Source organism: Seriola lalandi, unplaced genomic scaffold, assembly GCF_002814215.2.
Source record: "Seriola lalandi dorsalis isolate HSWRI2012SDOR001 ecotype SW California unplaced genomic scaffold, Sedor1 jcf7180002054748, whole genome shotgun sequence".
NCBI lineage: Eukaryota > Metazoa > Chordata > Actinopteri > Carangiformes > Carangidae > Seriola > Seriola lalandi.
In genome coordinates this window covers 2,565,552-2,589,671 of record NW_019525301.1, presented here as the reverse complement: position 1 = coordinate 2,589,671, position 24,120 = coordinate 2,565,552, and the positions used below count along the sequence as shown (strand labels likewise).

Below are 24,120 nucleotides of genomic sequence, written 5' to 3'. Positions count from 1 at the left end.
TTTTCTCTTTGCTTTGGTCTCCACCAATGCCTGAGAAAAAATATGTTCCTTGTAAGCTGCTAAATGTAGCTTAGTTGCTAAATGTTGGAAAATCCGTTTGTCTTTTGTAGAGGTCGAGTTTGTGGACCAGAAGAGGCAGAATGACTCTGTACAGCTGTGTAGAAACTTTTCTATGTGTTTATCACTACGAGAAACACATTTCATATTACATGCATTCATGTGATCCATTATTAATATAAAAAATGTCCATTAGTGCAGATTTAAACCATCATAAAACAAAGATAATTTTGTTTGCATTCAGCAGATACAGCTCCCATGTGGTTTAGAGCGTGCATGCGTTAACAACTGACAGCCAGTGGAAGTGAAGCGGGAGGCGGGATGTCGGCTCTCTGTTGTTTTATAAATAGGCGGAAAATCACTGTTGCAGTCACACACAGACAAACGTTCCTTTATTGTGTATTTATGGACAGTTTGCACATTTATGATTTATCATTAGCAACAAGGATGATTCATCAACTGTAATAAAACCTCTCAGAGTTGTATTATTTGGAAAACAAATGAACATGAATAAATAATGAAAAGTGAATAAATCCGGTTGCTGTAGTTTTTTTTTCTTCCTTCCAGTGACTGAACTTTCTGTATACATTATAAATCAATTCATCTAGCAAAAACATATCCTAACTTTATAAAATATGGGTTTTCAGTTCAAGTCCAGTGTCTTCAAAATCATCCTAAAGAAAAAAAAATCTTTTGAAATCAGTAGTGAAATGTCACTATAATACATATTCAAGAAATATCATGAGGTTCTTCTCTAATAAAAACTGACATCAACCATCTAGAGGAAAACCTACCGAGGTGCACGAGAAAAGACATTCTCTTGATGGCACAGAGGGGGGTTTAAATTAGGGCTGATTATGTACTTTTGAGAGCATTTAGATATAAACATTCTACTTACATGTTCGTCTTCACCTTTTTCATCAACACTGAGGCAAACAGTGTAATCACATTTAATCAGAAGTTACACTTTATTTTACAGTCTGCGTAGCTTATGTGTACTTTATTCCCAGCATTCACAATAGAAATGTGTTCAGATATGTACTCTGGGGTGCAGAATTATTGCACCGATTAGTATTAGTGCTGACATTGATCCCATGAACTATAGTTCCGAATAATAAACAAGCTTCTATATGGTTTTGTTCATAAATGCCAAGAGAATAAGAAGGCTTCCAGGTGCAACACACCCCTCCCAGCAAAATGTTATGCAAATGTTGAAACACCAACTTGGGGATACTGGACAGTCCACCTTAATATATGTCTAATTTTGGTAGAAATCTAAAAAGATGTATAGTATATTAATATTGGATTAATATTTAAGGTATTTTAAGGATTAACATTTAAGGGATTATTTTAGGAAATATAAAAATGTTATTCAAATTTTTCCAGGTTTGGCAGTTATTGGCTGCTTTATGGTAAATTGTGACATAAACTAATGGAGCACTGTCAATTTTTTTAACAACTTTTTTTTGTTTAGTGATGGTCACCACAGAGACATTTAGCTAGCACTGTGTGCTTGGTGGGACACTGGCAGCCATATTGGAGGCCTTAACAATCACTGTAAACAGGTGGTGTTAAATGTTAAAACAGAATTTAGCAGATATTTAAATTTTGTGCTGCTTTTCATTATTATTTTTTTTCACAAAATGCATGTCTGATTTTGTTTTTGTTTTTTTTTAGCAAACATTAGCTAACAAATCAATATCTGCTAATTTGCTAGTTAGCACACTCCTGTTGTAGCGTAAACAGTGTAGCAGAAGCTAAAGTTAGCATCTAGTTGTCATTTTACATTGACGGCAGCTTCTTAGCAGACACAGCTAAAAAAAAATGTAAAGAATTGGCTATTACTATAAGCTAAAAATCAATATCTATCTTGCTAATTAGCACTCTCCTGGCCATTATATATTTCCAATATCTTGCAAATGCATTTCAAAAATGCCTTGAAAATGTATTTCTGCATCTGAAAGTAAACAAGAATAAGCATGTAGCCTGACATGCTCTGAACACATTATAAAGGTATATAGTAAAGAATATATTCAAAAAAGGGTTATTTTTTTTCTTATCAGTGTTAAATATATTTGATCTAGAAAAAGAATAGAAGTCAATTTGGTTGACAAAATAATCTTAGTTTCTTTATCTGGGGCCTTCATCCCCATCTCACCAGTAAAAGATGCTAGTAAGTGTGCCTATAGTAAAGGTTAATTTATTAAACTACTTTTTCCCCGGTCAATAATGAATGTCCACACTCATAGCATAAATAGGTTTGCAGTAGTTGAAATGCATTTAAAATATATTTGCTCTACATTTGAACCTGATTTAAAATGCATTTTAAACAGCAGTGCATTTGGAATAAACAAGAAACATACTGAAAATGTATCAGCTGCATTATTTATGGCAATACTTGAAATGGCCAAAAGTATTTTGTGTGCATAACTAATCGCATACTGTGTGTATTTTGAATATATCTTCCTTTCAGTTTACTGTTCAAGGGAAGGAAATTTGGAAAGAAATGCCAAGAGCGAACTACTTACATCGCTAGGTTGGGTTTTATAATGTATAGTTATTAATTATTCATGTAATATTTTCAAACTGCTAATTCTTCAACAGACCAACATTGTGGCTCCAGCTGTGGCTGTGAGGAGATTTGTGACACAACTGCAAAGCCTCTACAACACAGAGAGATTGTAGAATAAAGTGCACTGTAACTGAATCATACACATCTTTCTAGTACGTAGTTGTGCGCTGCGCAGCTTCAGACTGGGCAGAGGGCTCTAGGGCTCTCTTGGGGTCATTCATCAAGGTTGGACCGCGGAGAAATGTGCCTGTTGTTGGTATTAATAGCCTGGGGTGAAATAGGTCTTCTCCACTGTGGAGACGATCTGGCAACTCGGGTGAACCCTATCTCACTTTTCTCCACTTTTTTTTCCGACACCACCCTCGTTCTGGGCCTCGTCCTCCTCAAGCTGTTACAGCAGGAGAGACAGCGAGTGTCATCAGAACATTTTGAAAACACCCTCATCCCCATCCCAACCCTATACATCAATCCATGTACTCTTTGCTATTGCCCGGTTCCGTAAATCATATTACTCTGATAAATTCATGATTGATAAATTATCTTCTCTTTGTAGACAATAAAATTAAAATAATTTGTGGTAATTAAGGCAGTCTTTCCATTTATAAACAAGACATTTAAACTCAGAAAATGTAATCGGATAGGAAAAAAATGAAAGGTTGGACTTGTCCTTAAGAAGTCATGTTTACTTGCTCCATAGTTAAAACCTTTCACGTTTTGTTCTTCAATCTGTCAAGGAAAAAAAGTCTTGTAAAGTTTCCAAACATCTTCTTCTCCCTTTTATCTGATCATCTTGTTTCCCGTGGAGTCCCTCTAGACCTTATAGAAGCCTTGGTTTCTACATTTCAGCAGAGAGAAACCTCAGCGTTGGAGTTATACGTGCACTGACGGCACACTCTTGTTGAGCACCTGCGCCCTCATCAGCTGGACGCTGGTCATGATCTTCTTCTGGTGGCCCATCAGTGTCACCCCGAGCCTCTGGATGTCCCTGTACAGCGGACACATATGAACACATTGTGGCCTAAATACAGGTTACGTCTCAAATCCCAAAAAAAAAACCCCACAGATATTTGACATATTCTCATTCGATCTTTTTGCATGAAAATGTTTATGCTGTTATGTTTAATTTCCTGTATCTCAACTGCAGAGGTCTTCATGTGAAACAGCCTGCTATTATACACAGGCTATTTCCATAATTTTCCATTTTTAAGTATAATTTACCACAATGAACCTGTTATCTGAACTTTTCATTTGCTGTTGATATTGTTTTGTGTTAATGCAAACTCAACACTTCTTCCATGTTTAACTGTTGTCGTGATAAATGTAGGATAATGCACATTTTCACAGCATTAATTCCATTTCATTTCTACTTTGCCGTCCTTTCAGTCGGTGTTCAGGCACCATCAGTGGCAACTTTCCCTTGAGTCGCTCACAGCGATGAACCGACAATTATCGGAATCTGCTAACAAGTTCACAGAGTAGTGAACAACATGTAATAAAACTAGTAGTTTAACTACATTTTAGAGTAGCTTGAGTGATTCAAGTAGTTCAATTACTTTTCTACCTTTTTTCCCCAGGCAGTCTCCACCACACGCTTTGTGAAGCGCATGTGCAAAAGCTTAGGGCGCTGCTCAGTGCGCACCCAGCGGCAACATCATCATGGATAAACCTCCCGAGTCTCAGCCTGAGGAAGAATCACCGCGGCCATACTGAAGCGGTTATTGTTTACAAAACCAAAACTGACATCCAGCACTTTCCCATGGATAGTGAGGTATTTTAGTTTATTGGTTTATGTTATGACCTGTGAACAAGTAGGCCTTTTTGCAATAAACTGGCTTGTGACTTTTGTGTATTATATTTTGTTAGAATTTTGTATCACATGTACATTGTCAATTTGATCCTGTTTTTCTTTTTTTCTTTCTATTTTTTTTTTTTATTCTAAGAAGCTTTAGTGAACCAAACTAGGTTTCTCTCTAGCGTAGCTTTGCTATAGATCAGCTTGCAAAGCTATGTTTTCAAAGTAGCTTCTCCAACACTGCAACCAAGATGTGATTTGTCAGTGTTGTGTTCATGACCCCCAAAAATCAACTATTGTAAGTTGAAACAGTTTACAGTGTAGATATAGACAGGAAATGAGAGGAAAGAGGAGTGCATATCATCCTGCAATTGTATTTGAACTGAAATGAACTGGGGATGTTGAATTGAGACGGTTTGTATCCAGCACAGATGTTCAAATTAAAAGCCTTTTGAGTGGCTCCAGGGGCATTATCCCAGCCGTCACTGATGGGCCTCCATATATACATCGCTGCAGGAACTTCACTAACAGCAGCTTGACACCGATCAAATCAGCAAAGACGGAGCCATTGGAGCTATTAAGTGAATGTGAACAGTGTTTCTGTTAAAGAGAGATTTGTGGTTATGACATTGTGACTCACCATGTCAGCAGGTCAAACTGATTTTATCTGTATTTGCTGAGATTTACCAGAAGCTAGAACTTACTCCAATCTGTCAGTCAGTCAGTTTAAGCTCTGTGTGCAATGGTTTCTCATCCTGCGGGGCCTTTGCAGTACATCAGCTGGTAGAGCCCCAGCAGCTCACTACTGCCAAAGGTAAATGTTCCCCCATCACCTCTGAACTGTTATCACTCTCCATCACAGTCAGTACTTACCCTTGGTTCATGCCTATGACGTGTCCCAGAGTGTGGTACCCCCCTGCTGCAAAGTGCTCCTTGTAGCGGCCCATCTTTATAGTGTCCAGCCACTCGTCTACTGAGCTACAGCTACTGAAGTCGGGGATAGCTCTCTCCATCAGCGGAGGACTGTTTAAACTGCGGCCAAGAGTGAGAGAGAGACAGATGGCCGTAGATAGATAGAGAGAGAGGAAGATGAATGGGAAGACAAAAAGATTAGTTGGAGAGAGTCCGAAAACAAGAAAAGAGTCAAAAAGTGAGCGAGAGCGAGAGCGACTGGGGGAAAGGCGGCTTTGAAATGCACTAGTAACCGAGGCAGAAAATCAATAGCAGTTAAAATGATAGAGAAGAGGTGGCGGCTGTGGGTGCAGAATGGCTGCTTTGGGTAGATTAATAAAGAGAGAAATCCTTAACACTTCTCCTTCTCCTCTGCCTCTTCCTTCACCTACCGTTTCCCTCACCTCACACACACATACACACACACACACACACACACACACACACACACAGACACACACACATGCACAACGCAGAAGCACAATGCCATGCACCACTGACTCCATACGATCTGGGATCTGAACTGAGCAATTTACACAAGTCCAGCTTCAGCCCAGATGTCCTCTCAAACCCGCTTCCACATTCAGCGCGGATCAATGTCAATATCACAGTCGGGCTTTTACTTAACGCACAGCGCGTCTATCAGAGATGAGCTTATTGGAAAACGAACACGACCGCTCGCTTCATCTGCCAGAGAACTTTGAGGGAAACTTTACACCGCAACTTTATCCCACCGCGCTCATGTTTGATAACAGCGGGATGAGATTGGATTTAGTCTGCCTCCCACCCTAGGACAGTTACTTAGTAGCCTAACAGTCTGTCACCATATATTGTCCAAGAGATCATCTTCTCAGCCCCGTGCAGGCGGTGTCTTGCTTTGATTTGCAGCTTAATCCGCTAATCACATGAACCAATATTTGATTAAATTTTGGCGAACAGTCTGGCCAAATTAAATCAAAAAGACTCCTCTGCATGTGACACAGTGCACCCACGTAGCTTCGCTGCAAATATGGATCTATTCAGCGGCCCCGCCCACCTGCAGAGCGTGTCCATAGACTTCAGGTTCTCTGGGTTGCGGATTAGCTTGTCGAGAACGGTGACTATCTGGCAAAAGCGCGGCCTCTCGTTGCGATCCTTCTGCCAGCAGTCCAGCATGAGTGTGTGTAGAGCAGCGGGGCAGCCCATAGGAGCAGGCAGCCTGTAGCCCTCTTCCACAGATTTGATCACCTGCACATGGACAGCAAAATAAGGATGAGGCCGCAGTGTCTAGCATGACAATACACTGAATGTTAGTTACTGGGCCGTGTGCTCACATCTCTGTTGGTGAGGTTCCAGTATGGTCGCTCTCCGTACGACATCACCTCCCACATGACCACGCCGTAGCTCCACACGTCACTGGAGGAGGAGAACTTCCTGTAGGCAATGGCCTCCGGGGCTGTCCAGCGGATTGGAATTTTCCCACCCTGTCGGGAACATAACGAAGTTCGACAAAGATGTCAAAGAGTTTCTGCGACTGAATTAGAGGACATCTTAATTTACAGAATGATTACCTGACAAATTTCTACACTTTTCCTGTTATTGTCTACTAATGCCAAACCAGGAATGAACTGATCTTACTAACAAGTATTTCCTATATCTGATGATGTAGCCTCTGTGCCATAGAGCTTCATTTATATACAAAAACAGGTAAAAATCCAGGTGGAAAGTCAAAAAGACAAGTTCTCTTCAGACTCAACATTTAAAAGCTAAGTCAACCCTTGGAGGTTGTCAAAAACACATTACATTTCAAAAGAGAACTGTCAACAAATATTCTCAGATGCTGTTTGAACAGCTAAATGCAGGTAAACAAGTGTGACTCTGGTATTATCAGCAAAATGTGGTTCAAATAACAAAAGTAAAAAACAATTATGCATTTTATGACTTAAGCATGAAAGTTTCAGCATATAATCTGCATACCCCAAGGTTTTATTTCAGATGTGGACACAATTTGCATCTGACCTCTGGTGACCTTGAGAGGTCATTGACCTCAGCATAAAGATGCTTATTTGCTGCTATGGCCATGTAACATAATTTTGCTTAGGCCACCATATTTGCCAGGGGACTGCGGGCCCCTTCATTTCCAGGTGTTAAGGTAGCTATAGCTCGTTAAAAACACTGAAAACTTCTGCTGTGTGTTCTATGGAATCACATGACTAGCTAGCACATTAGCGAACATTCTAATCAGAAGCTAGCATGCTAGTTGGGTCTGGGACACACTCATTACTCCAGGGGGCTCTGCCCTGTCCCAGGGGTCACATCTGGAAGGCCTCCACATCTGAAAGTAACCTTCATGGTTTAGCAATACAGGCTGTGTGCATTTCTCTGTGGACTGAGCGCTTTGATACTTTCAGTATTAATATAGAACCTAGACCTGCTTTATCATCAAACAACACATGGACACCTTTGTACTCTATGGGACCTTTAATTGTACAAGTATCAAGTAAATAAAGCATTAAAATAGAGGCAAAAGTGAAAAGTAAACAGTTTCCTTTTGAAATGTAGAAGAAATATAAGTAGTCAAGTAAAGTACGACCTAAAATGTGTACTTAAGTACAACACTTGAGTAAATGTACCACTGAGTAATTGTTCATGAAAGCAGAAAGTTAAATTGTGCATGAAAGACTAAAGAGAGCTGGTGTGGACGTGTAGTCAGGACAAGAATAGACTTGCAAATGTTAGCAAGTACGTGAAGCTCTTACATTATTTTGATATAAAGCTGACACTTAATTAGGCTGACAAATGGATACATCACTTCTTAAACAAACAAAGTGCTCCCTCCGGGCTATTTTAAACATCTGAAGGTTACTCTCAAAACGCAGCCCATTACAGACACCTGATGTCCTGCTAAATATTAAAACCAGCAGCATGACCCAGTGGAATTCACTAACCTTACTTCATTATCCTATCCTAATACTTGCAGGTTCTTCAAAGTGACTTTGCTGTCACTTTGATTCCATACAATAAGCAGCTTCACTCACGTTACCCAGATTTCCTGACTGTAATTTGAACTGTATTAATCTTTGGACATTAATTGGAGATGTGCTGTAATGACACTGTATTGTGTATAATATCACAATCTGAGGTCCTTATCCCCTTCAGAGTGTTTCTGAGTGATGCTGCATGTAATCACCTTGCTTTGTGTAATCTGATCGCTGCGCTTTAACAGACTGTAACAGACAAATGTGTCAAATGCTGATTTCCATCTGTGTGCTGCGAGCTGATAGCATCAGGCTGTGGAAGGAGCTACCTCGGCCCTTTTTTAGTTAAGACTTAATATATTTGTTCCCATGGGGCTGCAGGTTTAATATCGGGCTGCTCTCAGCTGAAGCACTTACAAAGATGATTTTGCTCCCACTCTTATGAGACTTTGATTGTATTTTTTTTATATTGCTGTTGAACAGTTGTATTTGTCTCTTTACGTTTGCCTTTTTGCTTCTCTCTTGGCCAAATCTCAGTGGAACTGTGTACTTAAATAAAGGTTTTATAAGAATACAAAATACATTTGAACTTGTCTGTTTATTAAATCTGAAGACATGTATTTGTTCAAACAAAATGATCTGATAACTATGATCACATTAAATGCACAGTATATAATATATTTATATATTCTCTATATATTACCTATCTATATATTGTATTACATTATAGTTTCTATTATCTAATCACCCAGGGATCCAGTAGAAACACTATGTTTGCTCATCTTGTTTCTCTGATATCTAATGATCCAGATGTCTGAAGATGACTGAAATCCTTCATCCAGTTAAAATATATAGTGAAAAACGACTAATATGTAAAAAGTGTATTGTAAAAATGTGGATTAAAACTGGATAAAAAGTCAATTTTGACCCTCTTGATTGATTTCTGTAGGTGTGAAAATTGCTGGAAACATTTGAGATAATGTAAGTATGTAACGCAACAACAATATATACCATGGTTCTAGTAGTTTTGGGACATTTTAATGTGGAAAAGTTACAGATTATAACTTTAGGACAAGAGCTCAGATTTTACATTTGATCTTCTTGGTATCTCTCTCACATGCAGTTTATTGAGAAGATCTTTCAAGATTTGTGGGTTTTGAAGTTCAATATTAAAATACTTGCTGCTCAAGGCCGCTACTATGCCCCAGAGTTTAAACAATAAATATCAGTTTACTTATCTAAGTGATACTCAGTGAAAACAGTTGCTTTATGTCTCCTATGGTTATGGAGTCGCCTCCTTTCTGGAGGCAAAGGGGTCATAACTCCAGCAACACTTGCAGTGCAGAACATCTTTATCTTTAGACCAACACTTTTTTGCCTTGTGGCCTTAATCAAGGTCATAACAAAATATAGTACAAGCAACATTTAAATAGGTTAAGTATGAGACAGAAAAACATATAAAACAGCCAACCATATGCATCCACAGACCCATGAGCCACTGCAGCCTCTACAAAGATGGGTTATGCATATGGTCATGTGGCTTTAGGCCAATTATTGTCCCAGGCTGATAGAGAGGTAAGGGGAATGTCCAGTAGAGGACATGGGTGACACCTTATGTAGTCCATTATCTGGTAAAATGCAGGTTAGGGGTAGAGGCCTTAAAACACTAAACTTTATGAAGTGTGATACATACAAAGGTAACAAGATGCGACATAAAAACCTGTCATAATAAAAGTCACCGTAAAAATATATAAATGCATCCAAACCTCTGCAAAGCCACATAATTGAGTAATAATTGAGGAAGTCTTCATTCTTGCCCCCTGGAAATAGTAGTCAGGATGTTTCAGCCTCTGCGGCGTCTGTTTTTAATCTGTCTCTTGTGAGTCCTCCAACTTCATGAAATGACATTATTAAATCACTGGAGTATTTAAAATCTGTATAATGCTTCCTCACTGCATGGAACTCATTATGATCATGTAACTGTAACTTTAACATAAGATGATGTATATATACCTACATACTTTTTAGGTTTGTGCATATTTTGAATTACTGTTTTTCTCCAGTCTCATTACATGTGACTGGCGCTCCTTGATACTGACCATGTCTTGTAAACATCTGTGCATGTGTGTGAATGTGTGTGTGTTGCTGCATTAATGCTTGCCTCAATGTGAAAACTCACACTGGTGGTGTATGCAGCATCGGGGTCGTCCTCCAGCACTCGGGACAGGCCGAAGTCAGACACCTTGCACACCAGGTTGCTGTTGACCAGGATGTTGCGGGCAGCCAGGTCTCTGTGGATGTAGCCCAGGTCAGACAGGTACGTCATACCGGCCGCAATGCCGCGCAGCAGCCCCACTAGCTGGATGATGGTGAACTGGCCGTCGTGTCTCTACAGGAAGGCAGAGAAGAAGAAGAGACAAAGACTGATCAGGAGGGAGGAGGCAGGGAGAGAAAGTTTGAACAGCAGATAAAAAAATAAAAAAAATAAAAAAATGTGATGGTATTGCAGCAGAAAAGATGAAGAGTGATAATAGAAAAGATTTTAATCAAGATAGAGAACAGAGTAAAGATAAGAGAATAAAACATGACAGAGATTTGCTTTTAAGTTATAATCTGCAGTATTTTCATATAAGCAAACACTGGGGATGTCTGACATTGTCGATGTAATACAATGTTAAATCAACCTACAGCGTATCTTATTAAAGAAAACTTTAACCCACACTCTCTCAAACCCACCGGTGGCTGAGCACTGTTTCCTGGCAACAATCTTCTAATACACAGGAAGTGATGTGTGTAGTATTTCTACTTTGTTAAAACCCTAACCCCGACTCCAAGCATCTACTGACAGTCTTCTAGTCACCTGCTGAGGGAAAAATGATTGAGTAAGCATGATGTCGCTCTCCTGTGAACAGTGTGTAAGTTGAAGAATGACATCTCCCTTAATGTGTGGAGAAAAGCCTTTTGGAAATCCACTGGATTATTCAAACAGATGCTATAAGCTTAAATCAAAGCTTTGGTTAAAGTTGCTGAGAAGCTTACATCTTACACATGATACACATGTTTCCCCTGGACATGGATGATGATCAGTGATGTCCTAGCCCAGGGAAAAAAGACACACACTAATGTCCATACAGTTAGATGGACAACTGAACTTAGAGAAATACAGTGAAAAGTAAATTAGCACCAAAGATTGACACAAAATGAAAAGCAAAACAAGAAACTCTAAACTAGAACTTAAATGGTTTTTAACTGAAAGCATCGATACCAACCCTGAGGAAAGAATCCAGAGAGCCGTTCTCCATGTACTCTGTGATGATCATCACCGGTTTACCTGGAGAGACAAAAACCGAACCGGATTATTCCTGTGCTGCACTGAATATCTAAACTATATGAGCGGATTGTTAATGATTACTATACAGAACCAAATATAAAATTAATTCTGCCGAGAACTTAAAGGTCTTTGTGTGATCAGTTAAGAGCTGGTACTTTACCACTGGCAACTGAGGCAGGCAGATACAAAGGCACTCCTGAAGAGCAACGTTTGTGTGTTTTATGAGATCTCGGGGTTGTTGAGGATGAATTCCATTTTGTATTCCATTGCCCTCTGCACTCTGTTCCAAGGGAATATTCGTTTAACGAGATTCAATCGAAGAATCCTGATCTGATTTTGTGTCCGATGCTGTTATGCTATTCATTCATTCATTCATACATGCATGTTCAACACTTATTTACGCAATATAAGAATGATTGTTTAAAATATTTATAATTATCCATACAAATGAGTCACAGGTACTCTGGATAATCCATAGACCTGAAACAGTTTCCATGAAGACATGTGGCAGGAGCACAATGTTGGAAAATTGTTCTATTAAATAGAGATGTTGCTGTTGATCTTTAAAATTGGAAACGTTGGTCTGTCAGTCAGCCCACAAAGAGACCGAGATGCCAACTAATACTGGATGGATTGAGACATTCTTGTTCCCCAGAGGATGAATTGAGTTGATTATTCCCCTTGTGCCGCCATGAGTGTGACATTTGTGGTCTCAACAAATATTGGATGGATTGCCATTCAATTTGGGACAAACCATTGATTATGTTGAGAAATCACTCACTCATTCACTACTCACCATCTAAGGAGTTTAAGTAAAAGAATATATAGTGAGGACAGCATGTCGGTGTTTGCAGCAACATGTCTACCTGTACTGTAATCAAGAAACGTGGACGTCCAGGTGTTACATTGACCAGACTTGTTAAAAAGAGGGCGCACCAGTTGTCCCGTCTTAAGTGGAGACACCGGGGGAGGAGAAAGAAACGGATGGTCCTGAGGGAGGTATTAGTTGTTGAAGAAGTTTTATTTAATTAGAGATTTTTCACGAGACTGTGTAAACTATTTCCAGTGTACCAGTCTCCAACACGCCTGTTGATTTGCAGTAGAAACTATAAAATGTATCATAAAAATAAAACCCTGAGGTTTCTGTGGTTATTTTGCAGTCTGGTGCTTGTTGCACAACACTGAAGCAGCAAATCTGCCAACATGACTCCTGGTAGAGGCTGCAGATGGAACAGACAGCTGCTGCCTTCAGACGGCTGAAGAAGAACTCACTCATTAATCTGTATTCAGTCTTTTCACCTGCATGATCACACGTCAGCTGGTTGAAAAAATTGAAAATAAAAGTGGAAAGACGAACCAAACATGAATAGAGGGTGTGGTGTGATTTTAGAGAGGTTCATATAGGTGTGATAAAGTGACCGACAGCTGGTCGGCAGTGGAAGGCGTAAAGCGCCCTCATTATTGGCACCAGGATTGCAGTGTGTTACTGGAGTCCCGTCACCACACCCTCTTCTGGGCCTTTCATCCCAAGAGGGCCAATGGCTGTGTGCCAGCGCATCTACAGTAACACCCACAGACTCAAAAGCTGGGAGGGCGAAAGGCTGCTCTTCATTGTGAATGGGACCCGGCCCAGAGGTGGTGTCATGAAATTATTTGCAATATAAAAATCCCAGTAGAGATTCATTTTACTCTTTACTGTTTGTAGACCAAAAATGTGTTTTTAATATTAATCATTATATTCGTGCTCTGTTCCAGATGCCTTATTATATCTCTTATGTTCTAGTCAATTATCCTAAAATTGACAGTATATACTGATCTATATTTTCAGTGGCAGCGTACTCTGTGTTACCACGCCCTCCAGGCGGATGACGTTGGGGTGGTCAAACTGGGCCATGATGGACGCTTCAGCCAGGAAGTCCCTCTTTTGCTTCTCCGTGTATCCAGCCTTCAGCGTCTTCAGAGCCACTGGGATGTCTCTTTTCCCCGGAAGCCTCATACGCCCGTAACACACCTCCCCAAATTCCCCTAAACACAAGAGCAGACCAATTCAACGCTTTACATTCAACAATAGAAAATATTCCACTGTACTGAACATGCCCTGTGCTTAGCTGCAAACCTACGGATGTAAATGAAAATGTGTGTTAAGGTAATTCGCTGCGTTAGATAAGGGAAACAAATCCACTCATAGGCGGTCTGTCCACATATATGTGCACAACCTGAGGGGAGCTAATCATCCATCAGCGTCTTCCTCGTTAATGCTTATCCTTATCCTCCTTAGTGTACTTCCTGTTATTTGTCTTCCTCGGGTCTGTACTTCACACTCCTCTTTGTGTCTGCAGGAGTCACATGCAGCAGTGTATTGTGGAGCTGACACAGTGTTAGTATTCCCTGCCTGTCTAAGGAGCTTTGATTGACAGCCCCACGCAATGCTCTGATTCCGCTCTGTCATCCTCCTCTCTGCTGCACACCACAGCCTTTACACCAGCCAGTGATTTTAAGTTAGCTCAGCCAATGATTCTCAGTGTGTGTGTGTGTCTGTGTGTGTGTGTGTGTGTTAGTGCACACAAGTTCATGGTTTTACCTGAACCAATGATTTTCTCTATTTTGATCCTGGAAGCTTCAATTTCTCGGGCAAACTCGTGGACCGCCTGGCAGGGGTCCTCGTATGTGTGAGGGTCGATATAGAACCTCGCGTCGGGGAATGACACTAAGATAAACAACATTACCATTTGGTCACATATCAGAGAATGAGAGCAACATCACATCTGAGCCCCTGTCACTGGTGTGTGGAGGGAGAGATGATGAAAGGGAAGAAATGACTCGGAGAACGGAGCAGACAGAGGGAGGGAGAGAATAAACAGCATATAGGGAATAAGGCCTGTGTGCTTCTGTAATCACTCGGAGCGAGATGAAAATTGTTTGCTCTGAGGATGAACTTTATTACACGGGGATGAGAATACGAACTCTTCAAGGAAGGCGATCTAATCTATCATTGGTAATAATTGAGGAATGGGTCAAACATACCGTGACCGTTCTGGTAATGCATCTTCTCCTCGTCGGAATCCTGGAAGGCTTTGCTGTAGCCACAGTGTCTATACAAATCACACACACACGCAGCCAGTCATCCAAACACACACATGCACACACATAAACATACAGCGGGATGAATACAGGACAAAAGTGAAACATTTGTACTATCGAACTCTAACTATAGCTCATAATTAATTTATCAATAATTGTTGGGAATTAATTATTCACTTCAACGGGGCTTTTCATCACTTATTTGTAAGGAACAATCAGTCAGCATGTTAATACAGTTTTTCTTTACCCTCGTCAAAGAACTTAAAGGGGCAGCACACTCTAAAAAGACGTGTTCTCTCATTTACTCCTCGTGGTATCAAACCACTCAGGGAACACGACTGTGTTTGTCCATCCTTCAGATTTTTCCAGCCACTCTAATACAATAGAGGTGAATGTAAAATGAATTTTCATACCACTAAGAGTGAGAGAGAAAACGTCCTTTTTTCGCATTTTTGGTTGACTCAACCCATTAAATTCATTTTGCCATTACCTTGTTGTTATTGATTATTACCTTTTTATAGTAGTTAATAAAAAGGTATCTATGGATATGCTTCCATGGCTTCAAGTAAAAATGATTAACAGCAATATTCATGTTAAGACGTCACAATAAACACATTTCAAGAAGACATTTAGGACATTTAACACCTCGTTCACAGACAGACATTCAGAAGTGGCGGCCTGTCTGGGTCTGCAGCTTTTTGGACACATTTGAAATTAGGCAAGTGGTTCACATACTCAACTCCTGTGTGCAACCAAATTGCTCCCTGTGCTAACAGGGTTTGTTACAGGCAGGAAAATTAGTTTGAAACAGTGTTGTGATGGTCCGTTCATGCATACAGGGCTCTGCGCTCAGTGCAGTCAAATGCACCTCACCCAGTGAGCTGGAGGTGGTATTTTCCTGCAGTGCACTTGGAGATAGGGTGGGGGTCAGAATGAATATATTATCATGGTGGCTGTGTTAGAGGATCTAACAATCATCGCCAGTCACATTCACCACTTTTATCCCCTTTAAACACAGGACTCTCCCTGTCACTGGGAATCCTGTGAAGAGTTTCTCTCAGAGGAAACTCTTCCTTGTCTTGGATGTATAGAGTTTCAAAAAAATATGAACAAAGCAGTTCAGACTGCCAAGCGCAGATGATGTGTCTTTTAAGTTGGATCCACTTTTGAATTCACTTTAGACACCTTGATGATCTTACGATCATCATATTTTCTGTGTGTAATAGTGCGCCGTTTGATCTGTCATACAATTATCCATAATATAACCACCGTGGTGCCATTTGTACAGTGAGGGTAGAATCAAAACTGCTGTCAAGCTTTTTCCTGTTGCATTTCCTTATTCCTGGAATGATTTCGTTGTTTAATTCAGTCTAGCTTTGCTTGTTTAACATGGAAAATGATTGCTGACAACTTGGTAAATAAATAGTTTCCTGCCTCATCTTTATATTGCAACATAAACATGATGCTGATGTCAGGGCACCTTGGTGGTTCATCTGGTAGAGCACACACCACGTGGGCTTAGTCCCACCTGCAGCGGCTATGGGTTCGAATCTGACCTGTGGCCGGTGTGGCTGCATGTCATCCCCTGAGGTCCCTGTCTCTTTTTCACTTCACTATCTGAATAAAGGCGAAAATGCCCCAAAAAACTAAACATGATGCTGATGTGATCCACCAAGAAATTATGATTTTTAAAACGCTTTTTGTTTTAGAGGCAGCACCATAAAATATATCCAAGCAGCTTCTATCACCTCATGTTCACGACCTGCAGTGACGTGTCTACCTGTATGGTATTTACCACTACGGAGCTCCGGGTGTTACATTGGCCAGACTTGTTGTGGTTGCTCACTGTTCTGAATAGATACCGATAGTAGGAGGAAGGAAAAGGGGGTTCTGAATGATTTAAGTTTAAAGATCATAGTTTGGGTTAGTAAAAGTACTTCCTTGAGGTCAGAAGACCTTTGTCGTCATGGTTACAACAATATCCATTCACCCAAGTTTGTCGCTCCATATACTGCGTCGCCTGACTTCCTCCTTTAATAGGCTGTTTGCTACGGTCTTAAATTGAAGCTGCGTATCTCCTGCAGGTAACTGTGGATTGACAGTGTGCGCCATCACTTCTGCAGATGGAACAGATTCCTTTTGCTTTCAGAAGTCTGTAAAGAGAATCACCAGAGTAAAGGAAGGGCCTTCAGCATAGAGTACCTACTAACTGTCGTGAATTACAGATAATTCCCTCATGAATCTTTTTTCTGTCTGTCTGGCATTTATATTATAATGCAACTTTTTTTGTCTGCATGATCACGTCAGTAAAATTCCAAAGACGAGCAAAATACGAATAAAGGGGATGGTGTGGTTATAAGGGGGTTTATATGGGTGGGATTTTACCAGTATACTATAGAATAAAAGTTCAGCAGTTGATTGCCATGCACAGAGCGAGGCACATCCTCAGCCACACCTCTCCTCCCTCTGGGGTGCACGGCGAGTCACCAAGGTACCAAAGTGGTGCAGTCAAGAAAAATAATCTCAGTGCACCGCAGGAAAATACCATGTTTCTGGTGTGCCACTGTATTTCGCACCATGCACTGGCAAGAAAATAGAGCCCACAGACTCAAAACCTGGGAGTGATAGACTGCTATTTGTAGTGAATGGGACCTGGCATTGCAGCCCAATCTGACGCAATGTGAGCAACAACCAGGTGAGAGCCAATCACTTTCACTTTAATGCCAGCGGAAACAGAAGCACAGAGTTGTTTACTACTCCCCCCCAGCACAGACGCAGGAACACAGAGCCGATCAGTCTTCCCAGCTCTGATGACTGTGTTGTATTTAAAGTGTTTCAATAAGACTGTGTAAACATATAAAAAAATTAATTAAAAAAAGACTATTCTGTAACTCAGGAAACACACTGTGCAACAAGACATCAACAACTTCCTCATGTGTGCTTCTTACGAGGCCAGGAACTTCCTACCACTTAAAACATGAAGCTTTCAGAGTAGCTTGTAGCTAGTGACGTGACAAGCTTCTCTTCTTTGGAAGTGACACTACACCTTTGTCGAAGGTCGCAAGTTCTACAAGTTACTGAAAAAGTTGCTTTTGTGGAGCGGAGCAAAAACCAGTCTGTGCCTCAGTTTCCTGCGGGAATGAAAACAGGCACTATTGGCTGTGACTGAGCTGCTGACGGCAACACTGACGCCGCATCCTGTCACTTCATCAGTGTTTGAGTTCGTATCTGTGAACGTGGTGTTTGACATCTCTTAGGATTCCACTTTGTGTGGTAGTAACCACTGCTAGAAAATGTAACCTCCTTAGTAGTATAGTATAGTATTAAATAAATAAATAAATATTAAATAGCTATTATGAAAATAGTAGATTATTAGTAAAATAGTAGATTTGTTAGTCCATTTCAAATTGAAATATTTAAAAGGCACATGGTATTTCTGTCTGTACAGGGCTGGTGAGACATCCACACTTCTGCTAAAAGCTAATTTACCAATTATTTGGCATATTGCCCCAGTAAGTGATGAGATGGAGACATTAAAACCATCCATAAGTCTCTAGCATGCTAGCATAGAATACACTATCTTAAGTGATAGCAGGGCACTAGCATTAGCCAAAGTGCAGTGTTTTATTATCCTACCTTTAAAAATTAAAATATCATTTAGTCAGTAGAGCCACTAATTCATCTGCTGTGCAGTGAGGGTTTTTTTTTACCCTCATTATAGAGGTGCTGCAGGAATGAGGCCTAAAACTGCAAATTAGTTGCATTTTAGCACTTCTGGTTCCCTCGTCCTGAAGTCAATGGGTTTTTGGTAATATACCTGAAATGAAGTCTGTGGTTAACACAAGCTCAAGACATTTTCACATTTCATTCTGCAGCATCAAATATGTCAAATATGCTTTTATGTCTCTTAAAAAAGGCCGGTTGCTAACAAGCGAGATTACAGAGGTTTTCAGGGAGGTTAAACATCATCACGCCAAGCATGAAAACCAACCTACTCACCAGTCCACCTTTACAGCCTGGTTGTGTTTATACCAGAGACACTTCTGCAAACTATCACTAACTTTGAAAGAGAAAAAGGCTTTTGTAGAAGAGGTAAGAGATAAATAGAACTACAAGTTGAAGGTTGGTGTTGGCGACACTGAAGTCATGTGACCATCGTATCAGTGGTTTATAGCCTAACATTAGCTTTTTACTTGATTGTATTTAGGCTTCAAGCATCATAAATTGGTGTTCATTGGTGAAGTTTATCCCCCTGAACAAAACGTGTCTGTATCATGAACTGTTTGTCACAGATCTTATTAATTCAAAAGACAATCTAAAAATCCCATTGGCTTTTTGTGGAGGGAACCAGGGTGATACTAACATCTAGGTTGGCCAGGAAAAATATGTCATCCCTGTGGCACTCTATTCAGGTTTACTTCCTGTGTTCCCAGTAAATCTGTCCCTGCTGGTTTCTGTCACAAGGACTTTTTGGTATTTTCTCATCAGTTTAATAGCAGGTTGGCGAGAGGCCCAACTCCCTCAGTTTCCTTGAAAAGGAACATTTTAAATTCTAAACTGCACCAAGAGTGAGGATGTCTTTTTTTCAATCCTCCATCTTATAGTGGCATTAAACTGGACTTTACACTCACAATGACATGATTTTGCCTGGATAAAAATCTTTAAATCCTCCAACTTATTTTCTTTCTCCTCAAACAGAATGGAAATGAAAAACTTAATATGCATTGAAATACGAATTAATTAAGTGCAATGAAATTAATTATTTGGTGCAGTACTACAAAGATGTAAGTTGAAGACATCAAAAGGGAGGAGAGGGAGGAGGGGGGGGGGTTGATGGGATAAGTGGGAACGTTTGGCTTGCAAGCTACTGGACATGAATCAACATAATTAAATCCACTATGAGGTGGAAATTATGACTTGGAAAATTAGCTAAGTGAGACAGTGAGAAGACAGGGAGGGTTGAGGAGATGAGAAGAGCTGAAGCATTAGTTTTCAGAACTCCTCTCTACTCATGCAGATTATTTGTGCACCTCTGACATTTGGAACATTTAAACATGACAAGTGGGACTAAAGGTAGTTTAGCTTCTCAAACATGGGCTTAAAGAGACCCCCCTCCCCCTTCCCTGGACGTTTTAAGGGGTGCAGTCTGAGAGAGCTTCACACAGAGATGACACAACCTCACTCTCCTTTTACTTTCAGCAAATACTACACAAGGCAAAAGCAGGGAGAAATACAGTGCACACACAGTGTTTATCACAAGCAACAATACACAAAGAGAGGCACGGTAGAGTAGTGTAAGAAAGTGTTCCACACACAGCAGCGATGGGTAGTGTGGTAAAGTGTAGCCTTGCCGTTTCCTGCAGATGATGATGGCCAGAAAGGTCACGAGGCCGGACACCAGGGCCATGCAGATCCATATGATGGTCATGGTGTTGTAGCGCAGGGGAGCTGCAAACACACAAACACACATGCACGCGCACACACACACACACGCGCACACACACACACACACACACACACACGAAGACAGTGTTTGAGCTGAGAGTTTCCAGTTTACACTGACACACTGGCAAACACCGGCGGCAGATAGAGTGGTCTTGGTTAAACAAGATAAACAAGAACTTGGAGCTTCATTAAAGAGCTCGACTTTTCTAATTAAATCCTGTTTGTATTTTGAAAGTGTGTCTGAGGCATTATGGGTAAGAAATATTCAGCACAATGTTGTCATCTGGTTTGAAAGATTGAATGTTGTCCGGACTTAGAAGTGATTAAACCTCCACCTTTAAGTAGATTGTTATAAATACTTACATTAACACATAATCTAGACAAACAAAATGTTAACTGTTTTAGATGTAATTTCATAGGCCCACCAAAACAGCCTATAATATAATAAGAATGTAATATAATAACTTTTTCCACGTAATAACTTTAATAACTTACTACATCTATTATGTGATCTTATTGTATGTTTTTGTGTCTGTTTAATTAACGACATGCGACGGACAAAAATGACTAAGTGCATTTGAAGTGTTTTATGGGATTTTTGGTGAGAAAAGGGACAAACAATCCCTCCAACGTGGGTTTGTAAACCTTAAACTGCCACAGTGTCAGAGGCCGAGCAGAGATCACTGCAGAGATCGGGGCTCAGCTCCTGGAAGCGGGACCTCCAGCTGGGTCAGGCATTGACCACTAACACACACAACCGGTGCTGCTGGTGTGTGGGAAGCGAGCGAGGGAAGCGAATGAGTGATGATGTCGAAGTTTTTGGAGTTTTAACTACTTGGGGAACGGGGCTCTGGATGAGACGGCACAGCGATGTCCCAGAGGCTAAAAGGGCTTCATTGATTATTATGTAATGCACTGAACATTTTTATCATATTATGTGCAGGCTATTACATTATCAGTTTTAAGTATTTATTTTTATGACTTTATATGCATTTATTACAGTATTTATATCCTTGTTTCTTGCATGTATAATTTAAAAAAAAGTGTCAAGTTTCCAAATGAACTTTTCTTAGTCCCTGAAACTCAGGAACAGTTACAGGCTTTAAATTTTGCAGCTTTCACCCAACTATTACAAACTGCATTGAAACACTGTGATGACAGAGAGTGAGCTACTAAGGGCGGCTGTGTCAGGAAGTAGAGCTGGTTGTCCATGAATCAGGAGGTCGGTGGTTCAAGCCCCGTGAGATACTGAACTCCAAATTGCCCCTGATGGATGTTCCATCAGTGGTCCGCTTACCATGCATTAGGGATGCATGGTATCATTAAGATGTACTTTTACTGATACTGCTTATTGATCCAGTATTTTAATGGTTATTAGTACTTTTTGTTACTTTTTAAGAAAAAAAAAAACATTGCTTATTTTCTCATATATACTCAATTAACATTCTTGAGTAGCGAACCTCAACAGCATTGTTTTGAACCCCCCCCCCCCTCGTGCTCTGTGTGACCTGAAACTTAAAATGAATTTCTAAACGGCCGTTGAGGTGATGCTTTGTCCATTTCACATTGAATTTAAAAACACACCCATAATAATCAGCTGGTTAATGGTTACTTTTCATCATTAACCGTATAATCTAATTCTCTGTGTGTGGGCTCCAAGCTGCCAGCACACAAAACACCACTGGCATAATGATGGATGAACTATGTGCTCGGCAGTTGAAAACTGTACATTTCTCCACCTGTGTGTGAGTTTATTGATACTACGGTCTTTAAAAATGTAGCCCCGGTAACACCGGGTTTTGATACCCATCCCCATCGTGCAGCCCATATATGAGCTTGTCTTTTATTATGTGTGAAGAAATTATTAGCAACATTTTCTAACCATGTTTATGTGCCAGCTTTGCGCATTCAGAGTGTGTCTAATATAGAGACTCAAACTTCACCTTAAGTTGCCAGTATAAGAACAGTATTTATTCATTTGTTATTCTTGTAGAGTTAAGTCTCCATATGTTGAATTATTTGCTTGCATGTAGACTCATTTTCAGTTTTCTATTTTCCACAAAATTAGTACCAAATTCCACATGTGCATTCATCTTCCTGTGGCAGAAATCTTTGCAGACAGACTGACACAGGTGAAAAATGATGTTGGCAGCACAGACACATCCGTCACTACTGCCTGGTTAGCAGAATAACTCATCCTCCCAGAGGAGACCGAGCAGGTAGCGCATATGCTCTGAGCAGAGCGAGTCCCCGGTTCGACTCCCAGCAGACCAGGCTCTTTGCTGCATGTCATTCCCCTGTTCTCTGTCCCACCTCCTCTCACTCTGCACTGTCCTATCAAATAAAGGCTTACATATCCCCAAAATGCAAATACCATAAACACAACACAATGTTCTTATTGGACTGAATATTAATGTGAAAACTTAATGGCTGAATGATTTCAGGTGATTCTCAGTTCACACCTAAATCAGGCTTTTGTTGTTCAGAGTCACTCAGAGCTGGACACACAGTGCCGTGTGCAGAAGGACATGAGACTTGACTGTGCTTGAAAAAGGCTACTGTCTGTTTTCCATAAACTTTAGGACGTATTGATTACTCAGCATGCGGTCCTCTTGTTCTCAGAGTTAGAAAATGAATCAGCATCAAGAGGAGGAGAGTCGGGGTCGAGTGAGCAGCAGAATGAAGGGAGACTATTAGTCAGTGGAAAAGCAATGGGACTCCAACCAGGCGGGAGGTTGAGCTTTGCAGACCCTGAGTCTGCTCTGCACGTTATCTGCCAAAATCCCTATTAGAAAAGAAAGATATTCTCATAAAAGCTTCTTTTTTTTTTTTTTTGTAACGCCTAACTTTCTGTATTGTACTTGCCTCTGGTGGAAAGACTCATGAAGACTTCTTCCCCACCGCAGCACTGTGTACAGTTGTTTGAAGCTGGGATAGGCTGCAGTTCTGCTGACAGGGGTGACCCTCTAACAAAGCACAGATCAATGCAACAGAGGGATGGACTGAGGCAGTTATCGTGCTCGTTGACACCCCAGCCCCTTTAGCCCTGGACCATGCTGTGCAGTCTGGCCTGGCTTTTAGAAACTTTCTGTTCCGAGTCTTTTAACAGAACAAACTGTTTCCTTACTGGACTTTTTCCACTGTATTGAACAGCATACAGCTGCTGAGGGGTTCCTGTGGCTCTGGGCAGAGGCAATTCAGTGATACAGTATGTCCTGTTTGTTTCTTTGTCTATTACAGATCATCATATAACACACGCACGCGCGCACACACACACACACACACACACACACACACACACACACACACACACACCTGCTTTCCCAGTCTGAATCTCCACATTCTGACTGAAGCGTCCACAGCCTGCTGATGTTCTGGCTCGGACCTGGAAGATGTACTTGGTGCCCGGCTTCAGCCCTGACACTCTGGCGCTGGTATTTTTAGACTTCAGAGTGGAGTAACTCTGCTGTTCATTATCCTGTAAAAAAAAACAGCCACATGTAAAGATTAGCGTTGAGGAAATTGAAATGCTGGTCAGCTCATGAGCTCGCTGCATCTTTCCCCCATTAAAACATAAGCACTGCTGCTCCATAGTAACACGTTAAAGACAGCAGTTTATAACATGGGATGAAGACTGTAGATTTATACATTTTACAACTAGAAACATGTGTAAGCTTTGGTATTATAATGTTTCATTAGGTATCTAATTTCCTGGGATTAGTCAAAAAGAGTCTTTCCAGTCTGCTTATCTTATCGTGCTGGATTTGAAAGAAAACAAAGAGATATAAGTCGAATAGATCACAACAGACATGTTACCGTTACTAGCACCAACACATATTCTAAGAGGACTTTAGTGTGTCCAAAACACCTGTCTAGCCTCTGATATGAATGCAATTAATCAGTTAATAATCATAATCATAGATGATACACCTAA

General features: G+C 40.6%; 1 protein-coding gene across 1 annotated transcript in view; it reads right to left on the bottom strand.

Annotated features, from left to right (window-relative positions):
- Positions 1-421: 421 nt before the first annotated feature.
- Positions 422-24,120, bottom strand: part of epha8 (eph receptor A8) — a 126,488-nt gene continuing 102,789 nt past the window's right edge. Inside the window, exons 10-20 of the mRNA XM_023424631.2 lie at positions 23,502-23,664; positions 20,057-20,189; positions 14,685-14,752; positions 14,242-14,367; positions 13,500-13,685; positions 11,599-11,660; positions 10,509-10,718; positions 6,686-6,835; positions 6,409-6,599; positions 5,295-5,453; positions 422-3,614 (exon numbers count right to left, since the gene is read on the bottom strand). Of these exons, the coding sequence (XP_023280399.1) occupies positions 3,500-3,614; positions 5,295-5,453; positions 6,409-6,599; positions 6,686-6,835; positions 10,509-10,718; positions 11,599-11,660; positions 13,500-13,685; positions 14,242-14,367; positions 14,685-14,752; positions 20,057-20,189; positions 23,502-23,664 (1,563 nt within the window). The 3' untranslated portion in view covers positions 422-3,499. The remainder of the gene's footprint in view (positions 3,615-5,294; positions 5,454-6,408; positions 6,600-6,685; positions 6,836-10,508; positions 10,719-11,598; positions 11,661-13,499; positions 13,686-14,241; positions 14,368-14,684; positions 14,753-20,056; positions 20,190-23,501; positions 23,665-24,120) is intronic.